The sequence below is a fragment of the Gopherus evgoodei genome, chromosome 21 (genome assembly GCF_007399415.2).
Source record: "Gopherus evgoodei ecotype Sinaloan lineage chromosome 21, rGopEvg1_v1.p, whole genome shotgun sequence".
Lineage (NCBI taxonomy): Eukaryota > Metazoa > Chordata > Testudines > Testudinidae > Gopherus > Gopherus evgoodei.
Genome location: NC_044342.1, coordinates 12,221,002 through 12,232,192, shown reverse-complemented (window position 1 = coordinate 12,232,192; position 11,191 = coordinate 12,221,002). Strand labels below are relative to the sequence as shown.

The 11,191-nt window shown below is 53.2% G+C and overlaps 1 protein-coding gene across 1 annotated transcript; it reads right to left on the bottom strand.

Moving 5' to 3' along the window:
- Positions 1-3,390: 3,390 nt before the first annotated feature.
- On the bottom strand, positions 3,391-6,682 carry LOC115638268 (mast cell protease 1A-like). Its single transcript, XM_030539851.1, has 5 exons — positions 6,625-6,682; positions 6,168-6,321; positions 5,026-5,173; positions 4,270-4,530; positions 3,391-3,625 (listed from the first exon to the last, which is right to left on the bottom strand). The coding sequence occupies exons 1-5, from the start codon at positions 6,680-6,682 to the stop codon at positions 3,482-3,484; spliced, it is 765 nt and encodes a 254-aa protein (XP_030395711.1). The 3' UTR covers positions 3,391-3,481.
- Positions 6,683-11,191: the final 4,509 nt, after the last annotated feature.

Genomic DNA, 11,191 nt, shown 5'->3' with positions numbered 1-11,191 from the left:
AGGGATTGGTGGATGGAGGGGGGTATGGGATGGATGGATCGGTGGAGGGATGGATGGATGGATGGAGGGGTGGGTATGGGATGGATGGATTGATGGATGGGTGGAGGGGTGGGTATGGGATGGATGGATGGGTGGAGGGTGGGGTGGGTGGAGGGGTGGATATGGGATGGATGGATTGATGGAGGGATGGATGGGTGGAGGGATGGATAGGGAATAGATGGATTGATGAAGGGATGGATGCATGGAGGGGCGGGTATGAGATGGATGGATTGGTTGAGGGATAGATGGGTGGAGGGGTGGGTATGGGATGGATGGATTGATGGAGGGATGGATGGGTGGAGGGATGGTATGTGATGGATGGATTGGTGGAGGGATGGAGAGGTGGAGGGGTGGGTATGGGGTGGATGGATTGATGGAGGGAGGAAGGGGTGAGTATGGGGATAGAAGGATGGAGGGATGGAGGCAGGGTTGCACTTTCTTTATAGCTTCATCCCCTGGATGTCCCCAGGTCAGCCCAGAGAGGCAGAGATGAGGCTCTGGCTCATCCTGCCCTGCCAGTGCCACGGCCCGGCCAAAGGCGGCTGGACCTCATTTCTGGCTCTTTGTCCTTAGTCCTCACGAAGGGCTGCTGACCCCCTCCAGAGGACAGGCCCTTTCCCATCCCCTGATGCCTTTTCCCCTCTTGTCCAGCTGAGTTCACAGGCTCCAGAGTTTCCTGTGGGCAGGTGTCAATGGTTCAGTCTTTGGGGGTGGTGGAGGTGGTGTCTCCTTTTCTTCCCTGATCCTCTTGTGATTTGGAGCAGTTTCAACCAGTTCTTTAATAACCCAGCCATCCCCTCCAGACAGCGAATGGCCACCTACACCTCTAGCTCCTGCCGTCCTTCAGGAGCCAGGTGGGAGCACCACTGGGCAGCAATGCAAAGTGCACAAGGAAACTGTGGCATGCCTGGGATTCATAAAATATGCCAGAAATGTCCTGCTTTGTCACCCTGTGACAACAGTAACTGTTGTGCCACAGACCTGGGTCCCAGATCCCTGCACCTGGGGGCTGGGAAGTGCAGGGTCTCCTAGTGATGCTGTCCCGGGTGCATGGGTCTCATTCCACATCCCGGTCTTTCACCAGGAGGGCTCCAGTGTCCAGTTGGCACCTTCAGGAGCTGCAGAGTCACAGACATACGTTGTTTGTCCCACGGCAGCCAGGTGCCCTCCACAACTGGGCTGCAGAACATCTGAGTGCTGGCCCAGCTCAGCCCTACCTGAAGCTGTGCACATCTGGGACATAGCTGAGCCCTGGATGGAGCTTGCACCCACTTCTCCACCCCGTCTCCATCCGCACACCTGGCAGGGAGTGTGACTAATGTCAGACAGTGCCATGGCCTTGTTAGCATCTGCCTCCAGACAACTGACCCAGCGCAGAGATGGGGGGACAGGTGGTGGGTAGGATGCTGTGGGTCTGTAGAGCCCAGACAGAGCACGGGGATGGAGAGGATGGAGAAGCCTGCAGAGGTCCAGGCTGAAGAGGACACAGGGAGCCCTGGAGACATTGGTCTATTGGCCGCGCTCAGAGGGGAAAAAAAGGCGTCATGACCAGGTTGAGTGTCAGTAATTTCTTACCCTGGATCGTGTGCCGGGGACTCAGTTGGCTCATCTAAACAGGAACAGTGGGATTGCCAGATCAGCTCAGACCCCCAGGTCCATCCAACCCCAGATCCCATCTCCAGCAGGCCCCAGCCCCAGCTGCTGCAGCAGGGTGACTTCTGCAGCACATGGATCAGGAAAAAGCCCAGCTGGGTCACCTGCTGCACAGCTGGTGCTGAACCTAACTGGGATCTTGTGCCCCTTGCAGATGTGCACATCTGGAGCAGAGCTGAGGGTGCTGGCTCAGCTGTGATGGGTTTGTCTAGCCCAGCTGCAGGTCCATGGGCAGAAAGCACCTCCAAATGGCGGGGAACCCTTCATAGATCCAGAATCAGGTGGGACAGACATGGACTGGCGTTGAAGGGACCTTGGGCATGGGTATGAGAGAGGGAATAGAACAGAAGAGACCCACCTGTACAAGTTAGAAGACAGACTAGAACAGTGCTCCCCCATTCAGTTTGGAAATGGCACTGGTTCTGGGATGGAGCTGAGGGAATTACGAGCGTTTGCCCCCCACACACACACTCCCCGCCCCCCACCTTCTTCCGACAATTCCTCTGGCAGCCCACAATCATGGGCAAAAGTGAGAGGCAGCACGGCCCCATGGCAAGGGGCACCAAACGGGGGTCGGGATATTTGGTTTCTCTGCTCAGCTCTGCCACTGACTTTCTGTGTAACCTTCAGCAAGACAACTTCTCCTCTCAGTGCCTGGCACGACGGGGCCCTTATCTCAGTCGTGGTCTGAGCAGCACCTGGCACAACAGGATCCTGATCTCTGTCAGGGTCTGTACAGCACCCGGCACAATGGGGCCCTGATCTCAGTCATGGTCTGGGCAGTGCCTGGCACAATGGTGCACCCCGATCTTGGTGCTATTGTAATCATATGAGTTTTCCCTCATTGCAGAGGGGCCTGAGATAGCTGCTCCACCCTAGGGGGTCTTTGAAAGTCTCCACCCTAAGCTCTCTCTAGCCAGCTAAGTTAGTTCTCTCCTGCCCCTCCCCAGCTGAACCCTTCTCCCCAAACAGCCTCTGTAAATGTTGTCTCCCTCTCCGCAAACACCACAGTCCTGGTGTCTCACCTCTTCACTCTCTACTGTGGGGTTGTACCACCCTCCTCTGACGGTGGCAACTGTCAGAGACAGGACTCTGAGTAGACAGCCACTGCCTTGGATCCAGTCTAGGGAGTCCCATGAATTCCAGCTGCGAGGCATCACGGACCGGGTGAAGGAGAGGGGAGAAGAAGGTTGTGTCCCGGCTGGAAGGGGCCTCCTGAGACACTGGGGACGCATGGGCGGCCACCCAAGGACAGCTGTTCCACTCAGAGAAAGACTCAGGAGCCTGGACACCAGCAGCAGTTTCTGCTTAAAGCAGTTTATTGCATCGCAAGCCTTGGCTCAGACATACAGAGGAGAGAACGTTGCGAGTTTTCATCAAGCACATTACAGAGAAAGGTTTTCATGCCAAGGAACAAAAGAGAAGAGAATGGGACATAGGGCCTTTCCCCTCTAGGGGGTGCAAGCTCCCATCCAGCCCTAGGGAAGGGACTGGCTGGCTCGGGGAGAGGGGAGAATAGGGGACATGAAGTGTTTCCCCTCTAGGGGGCACTAGCTCTGATCTGGGGACTGGCTTGCTTGGGGGCCTGGGGTGAGGAATGGGGTACAGAGCCTGTCCCCTTTATGGAGCGCCAGCTCCCATCCAACCCCAGGGTGAGATGAGGACTGGCTGGTTCGGGGGTGCCCCCAGACGAGTGCAGCAGCATCCCTGCTCTGATGGGAAAGCCCCAGAAGTAGTGAAGGCAGTGGAACGGCAGAGCAGCTGGCAGCCCGTTGGTCTCTTTGCACAGCTACTCCCTGCCCATTTTTTTCCTGAGCCAAGGGATGAATGCGGACATGCGCGTGTATACGGCAGGCGGGAGGCCACTGTCTTTCCCATAAGAGACGATGCCCTGGGCGAGCCCATTGCACACCAGTAGGCCCCCGGAGTCACCCTACGGAGAGAAGAAGAGGGAACGTTATAGTAAATAGGGTGACCAGATAACAAATGTGAATAATCGTGACGGGGATGAGGGATAATAGGAGCCCTATATAAGAAAAAGACCCAAAAATCAGGACTGTCCCTATAAAATCGGGACATCTTGTCAACCTAACAGTGAAAGCAGGCTGGGGGGAATTCAAGATGCAGCAAGCCAGCCCCAGCCATACCCACTGATTCATCCTGCTCCCATTTCTGGATGCAACAGGTCCAATTTTAAAATAACCTGTTCCATGCTTGGATGAGGGACCATGTTGACTCACTAGGGGGTGTTCTCCACTGGCAGTCAGTGCTGACCCCAAGGTCCCAGTGCAGCACTAGGGGGCGCTGTGCTGCAGGGAGAAGGGTGAAGGGTCACTGGGGGGCTATTCCATGGGGGGCAGGGTGGGAGACTCTATAGGGGGCACCTCCACTGGAGGAAGAGTCCTTATTGCCTCCAATCATTATTAGATTCTGGGCTGCTTTTCCCCAGCTTCTATTAATGTCCACAGGACTTTGCCCCTGGATGGCTTGGAAAGTGAAACCTTCATAAAATCCAGTGAGTGAGACCCTCAAGGGAGTCTACAAGCCAGGGCAGCTCAGCTACAGTAGGGGAGTCACCTTGAACGATGACTGCTTCGTTTTGATGTTCCCCATGCAGACCATGGACGTCCGGTTGAAGGAGTCGAAGAAGAGTTCACACTGCTTGTCATCAGCCATCTTCAAGGTCACCTCTTGGAGCTTGGTGGCAGGACGCACCATGTGGACACCGGTACGGCCCCAGCCGGCCACGCTGCACGTGGCCTCTGGCTTCAGTAGGAAGTTGGCCGGGGGCAGACGGATGGGTTTCACTGCGTTGTTCCATTCAGCTCGGAGCTCCAACTTTCATTGGAGAGACAGAGGGGAGAGAGAAGATATTTACTGGCATGGCCTGGGAGATGCATCTGCCCTTTCCACTGCCCTCCAGAGAGGTGGATTTGGAGACAGACAGCACCAATGAATACTTTGGCTTTCTTTGGCTCACTAGCCAATGATTTCACAGCTCATTATTAATAAACCCTGGGAAGGGGGGCTTAAAACTTATCCCCATTTCACAAAGGGGGAAACCAAGGCACAAAATGGTGAGGTGACTTGCTCAAGGACATACAGAGTCAGTAGCAGAACCAGGGATAGAACCCAAGAGTCCTGGCTCCCACCTGCTCTAACTACCAGACCACTGTGCCCTCCCAAAGCTGTGGATAGAACACAGGAGTCCTAGTTCCTTTAACTGTTAGACCCCACTCCCTTCTTAGCACTATGGTACCCAGATGTGCCCAGTCCTACCACATCACCGTGTGGTTACTAGCGCACATGGGACACTGTGGTGAGGGACACTACCTGGAGCAGCATGATGTCATTTTCTAAGGTTGTCCTATCAAAGTCCTCATGGGGAATCTTGCGTCGCACTTGGATCTCTTGCTGGGTCCTTTCCTTCTGGTTGAGGTCATGGGCTCCCAGGATGACGACAGTGGGTGCGTCACCAGAGCTTTAGGATTCCAAAAATTGCAAGTCAAAGTTGGAGGAGGAGGAGGGGAGCCTAAATCACAAGACTGGCTGAAAAATCATGAGATCTCCAATGCTATCATGCTAATTATGGGGGTCTGTCTCCAGATTTATTTTCTTATCCCTTGCAGTTTTGTCATGAGTTTCTCAGTCTCTGGAGTTTCTGAAATTAACAAAGCCACATAAGGGAGCTGGAGCCCAGGGACTGGCTTTGACATTACAGACCTTTGGAAAATCACTTCTCACAGCCCCACACCTCCGGGGCTGAGGACTCCCTTCCTCTTCCCCCCCACTTACTATCCTGCCTCTCAGTCCTCTGCCCAGCTCCATCTCCTCTCCCCCTACAACCAGATTTCCCATTGCCCTTGTCTACGCAGAGTACCAGGGCCGGATTTTTAAAGCGTTTTATGCATTGAACTCCCATCCCATCAGGAATCCAAAACCTTTAAAAATCTGTCCTGAAGCTCTTTGGGGCAGGGTCTCATTGTGTGTCTGGGCAGTGCCTGGCAAAAGGGGGGCCCTGATCTCGGTCAGGGTCTGTGCAGCACCTAGCACAGTGGGGACACTGAACTCGATTGTGCACAAAATAAAGAAGCTTCCTTCTTTCCCATGGGTCGGGAATCTGAATCTACCCTGTCCTCAGCAGCCATTTCCCTGCTATCCCCTGTGGGTTGTGCAGCCGGGGAGAGGTAGGTGAGAGAGAGCCCAGCAGAACAGCACTGAAAGCTGGGGGAGGGACTATCTGTCCTGCCTCTGACTCCACCCGTGGAGCCCTGCATGTGCTCTTTGGTCAGGGATGGATGGAGGGGGCCACCCTGGGAAGTGAAGGAGGGCTCAGCTCCTGAGCCATGTCTACATCAGGGTTTGCCCGGAGCAGGGGCTGAGCAGAGCCCAAGTAGCCACAGGGCCATCCTCCATCTCTGATCCGCAGACGGTTGGACAGCAGCCATGTGGCTGGCATCTGAGGGGCACATCACCCTTCTTCGTCACAGTGCGCAGCTGTCAGGACAAAATCCTCTCGCACCAGGAATCCCCCACACTCAGTGGTGCTCTCTGGCCCCATCTTTGTCTCCACGAAGGCCATGTAGGGTCTGGAGTGGGGCCGGGCTTCCCGTCCTCCAATGATATCCCCTGGCAGAGACCCGCCCCAAAGAAACACAATGTTGAGGGGAGGGGGGAGCAACAAGCAGATCAATCAAAAGAGACACAAGAGCAGAATATGCTCCTGAATGGGAATCCGGCTACATCTCAGTGCACGTCCCAATGAGCTGAGCCTCCCCCCTCCACAAATGCTCCTCACAAGCTGCGTGCCCCAAGAATCCTCCCCCCACGCACACATTCCCCCCATCTCCCTGAGGCTGGCCCTGATGCTAAATTAGGACTCTCCACCCTAGAGCAGGATGAGGGCTCTGCTCCCCGCAACCCCAGACTCACCAGCCTGAGCCCCGAGGGGCAGGAGAAAGGCCGTGGGGAGCAGCAGCAGCAGCAGCATTGTCCAGGGGAGGGGATGGTGTCCCAGTCTCAGCCCGGGGGTTTATATAGGGCAGGCTGGGGAGGGGCAGGGGGGGACCACAAGGCACATTGACACTCGCCTCAGTTGGGCAGATCAGCCACCTCACCACCTGGACACCTGACCACACGGGCTGGTGGGAAGAACAGGCGCTGCTGAGTCACCCCTTCCCCCTGGGGAAGATCAGCAGCTGGGGCCGTGTCCAGCCTAGCTCTGTGCACAACCCAGTGTGGTGCCCGCTGCAGGTCACGCCTCCTGGCACTCTCCTTGCACTCTGCCAGGCACAGCTGGTCTCCCTGCACAGGTGATTGCCCTGCACATCTGGTCTTCATGCACAGCTGGAGCTGGGGAGATTAGCTGCTGACAATAAGCTCCCAGCTCAAAGCATGTGGGCGTTGTGGTTAGCCCTGACTCATCTCAGCTGCTGGTGAGAACTCGGCCCTTTGATCCTTCTCAAGCATATCGCCACTGCGTGAGGGGGCTGGGAGGAAGGAGGCTGGGTCACAGCTCAGACCACCCAGTGTGTGTAGAGATAGACAGATAGAGGAGGTGTATGGGGATAGTGTGACGTTCCCCTCTGGTGTTATCTGGACCGGTGATGTGCTAGGCCTCTCCAATCCTTGACTCTGGGAGCCAGCCTTACCCTGCTCCGCTGTGAGAACCCCCACTCCTGGGCTGTTCACGCACAGCCTCTGGCATTTAAGCTGCTCCTTGGATTGTGCAACCAAATGACACTAGCCAATATCTCCGGTCCCAGACAGAACCCTAGGAACCTCTGTCTCACAGTGTCCAGTTATGTCCCCTGGACAATGCAAGCTTAAATGAGTTTGTCAATTTAACAAAGAAATTGATATGTACCAGGCTTGTTATCCCAAGGGGATTCTCTGACATGCTTCAAACCAAACACACTGCTTCAGGTAGAATAAACAAACAGATTTATTAACTACAAAGATAGATTTTAAGTGATTATAAGTCAAAGCACAACAAGTCAGATTTGGTCAAATGAAATAAAAGCAAAACACATTCTAAGCTGATCTTAACACTTTCAGTGCCCTTACAAACTTAAATGCTTCTCACCACAGGCTGGCTGGTTGCTCTTCAGCCAGGCTCTCCCCTTTGATCAGCGCTTCAGTCACTTGGTGGTGATGTCTGTAGATGAAGGTGGAAGAGAGAGGAAGAGTCTGACAAATGTCTCTCCTTTTTATCATGTCCTTTCATCCCTCTTGGCTTTGCCCCCGCCCCCTTCAGAGTCAGGTGAGCATTACCTCATCGTGGTCCCAAACTGGCCAAAGGAAGGGGAAGTGACTCACTCGAGAGTCCAACAGATCCTTTGTTGCTGCCTAAGACAGAGTCCTTTGTTCCTGGGAGGCTGGGCTGGGTTTGCCCCATACCTGTCCCGATGAGGTGTGAACTGCCTCTCTGCTCTTGGAGAGTTTTTGCCTGGGTTTATTATAAGCCCTGAGGATACGTTTTCAGCCTCATAAGTATATATATGAAATTATAACCTATAACATTACTATAACCACAATGGTCAGTGCATCATGAGCCTTCTGAAGACACCAGACATGACAAACTTTGCATTAGATACCACACAATCATTTTACAAGGATGAACATGAGGGTGCCAGGTGTTCCCCTGAGGTACGGAGCGTAAAACATACATGAACAGCATTGAATCATTATAGTAAAATACACCTCTTGTAACATACCAGTCACTTTCTCACTGACCCTTGGCAAGTACATATCTCGGAGAACTCCCTAAATATGGCATTAAAGCTGAGGCAGAGCATAGGTGATGTTTCAAGGGGGTCAGTGCAGGCAACTAGAGATAATATTGTAAATTCTGCCACCATTTGCCACAGGCAGGGGTTATGGAATATCTCACTCCTGAGGATAAGCAAGGTTGCAAGGGTGCATCTGTTGCACACATGCGGCATCAGACCCAGGCCCCATGCTGCTCGTCTGTGTGCCCCTTTGGTCCCTGCACAAGTGATTGCCGAGGGGCAAGGGAAAGTTTCCTACATTGGGGAAAGGCACAAAGCAGCCCTGCCAAAGAACTTTCAACAGGGAATTGCTGAGTACCTGCAGGAAAGTTTCCTAGAAATCTCTCTGGAGGATTCCCATGAAATCTTGGTGTGCATCAACACACTGTGCTACTACACTGCTTAGCTGCACAGGGTAATTAGGAGCACATGTAAACACAACTAGTCTTGTACATTTCTATCCCTTCTAGACTATACAGAGGAGAGGAAAGCTGGATGTTATATAACTGGGCAGGATCAGCTCCAAAAGATCACTTACCAGGGGTTTCCTCTCCTGATTCTTGCTCGCTGGAGTGGGGCTGCTGGGACTGACTAGACATCTCCGGACGGAGAACAGTTCCGGACTCATCATTGCACTGGATGACCCTGCCGTGGGCTCCATGTCATCGTCCAACTCCACCTCCTTGTCCTTGGGGTTAGGTCCACTGTCCGCTGCTGCCAGCCTGCCAAAGTATCCATAAGACTCTTAGGCCTGGTCTACACTACGCGTTTATACCGAATTTAGCAGCGTTAAACCAAATTAACGCTGCACCCGTCCACACAATGAAGCCCTTTATTTCAATATAAAGGGATCATAATATCGATATCTGTACTCCTCCCCGACGAGGGGAGCAGCACTGAAATCGGCATTGTCATTTCGAATTAGGGTTAGTGTGGCCGCAATTCGATGGTATTGGCCTCCGTGACCTATCCCACAGTGCACCATTGTGACCACACTGGACAGCAATCTGAACTCAGATGCACTTGCCAGGTAGACAGGAAAAGCCCCACGAACTTTTGAATTTAATTTCCTGTTTGCCCAGCACGGAGTGCTGACCAGCACAGGTGACCATGCAGTCCCAGAATCAAAAAAGAGCTCCAGCATGGACCGTACGGGAGATCTCTGTATGAGGAGATGAACCTGTTCTATCAGAACTCTGTTCCAATAGACGAAATGCCAAAACATTTGAAAAAATATCCGAGGCTATGATGGACAGAGGCCAGAACAGGGACTCACCACAGTGCTACATGAAACTTAAGGAGCTGAGACAAGAGTACCAGAAGCCAAAGAATCAAATGGATGCTCACGGAGGGAGGGGCGACTGATGACTGTAGCTATCCCACACTTCCTGCACTCTCCAAAAACCATTTGAATTCTTGGCTGAGTTCTCAAAGCCTGAAGGGTCAAAAACATTGTCGTGGGTGGTTCAGGGTATATGTCGTGCCTGCCACACCACCTCCCTCCCTCTGTGAAAGCAAAGGGAAAAAAATCATTTCTTGTCTTTTTTCAGTGTCACCTGTGACAGATCCAAACCAGTGGGGTACAGGAGGCTGGTAGAGGGCAAATATACTGGTCACTGGATGAGTAGTTTTCTGTTCCCTGAGTGACCAGAGCAGGGCTGCACTAGAGTAATCAGGAACCTGCTAGAACCAATTAAGGCAGACAGGCTGATTAGAACACCTGCAGCCAATCAAGGCAGGTTAATCAGGACACCTGGGTTTAAAAAGTTGCTCACTCTCAGTCAGGTGGGGAGGAGTCAGAGGAGAGGAAGTGTGTGTGAGGAGCTGGGAGCAAGAGGCACAAGGAGCTGAGAGTGAAAGGCTGTGCTGCTGGAGGACTAAGGAGTACAAGCGTTATCAGACACCAGGAGGAAGGTCCTGAGGTGAGGATAAAGAGGTGTTTGGAGGAGGCCATGGGGAAGTAGCCCAGGGAGTTGTAGCTGTCATGCAGCTGTTCCAGAAGGCACTATAGACAGCTGCAGTCCACAGGGCCCTGGGCTGGAACCTGGAGCAGAGGGCAGGCCTGGGTTCCCCCCAAACCTCCCAACTCCTGATCAGACACAGGAGAAGTTGACCCAGACTGTGAGGAAGATCACTGAGGAGAGGAAATCTGCCAATAAGCACAGGACCCACCAAAGTAGAGGAGGAACTTTGTCACACACCATATGTCTACTGGATGCTGCTGACAGATGCGGTGCTGCAGCGCTACACAGCAGCATTCCCTTTCCTTCCCTTCCCTTGCGGACGGCAGACGGTACAGTATGACTGATATCCATCATTGTTGTCCCGTGAGTGCTCCTGGCTGGCCTCGGTGGGTTGGCCCGGAGCTCCTGGGCAAAAATGGGAATGACTCCCGGTCATTCCCTTCTTTAAGTTTTGTCTAATGGAGATTCAGTCCTGCCTGGAATATCATAGCAGCTGGAGGCTGCCCTCCCCTCCCCTCTTTGATCTCTGCTTGCAGAGGCAATAAAGTCAGTGTTGTTTCAAATTCATGCATTTTTTATTACTTCATCACACAAATGGGGGGATAACTGCTGGAGGGAGAAGTAGATACACTAGAGGGTAGGGATAGGGTCCAGAGTGACCTAGATAAATTGGAGGATTGGGCCAAAAGAAATCTGATGAGGTTCAACAAGCACAAGTGCAGAGTTCTGCACTTAGGATGGAAGAATCCCTAAGCAGCAGTTCTG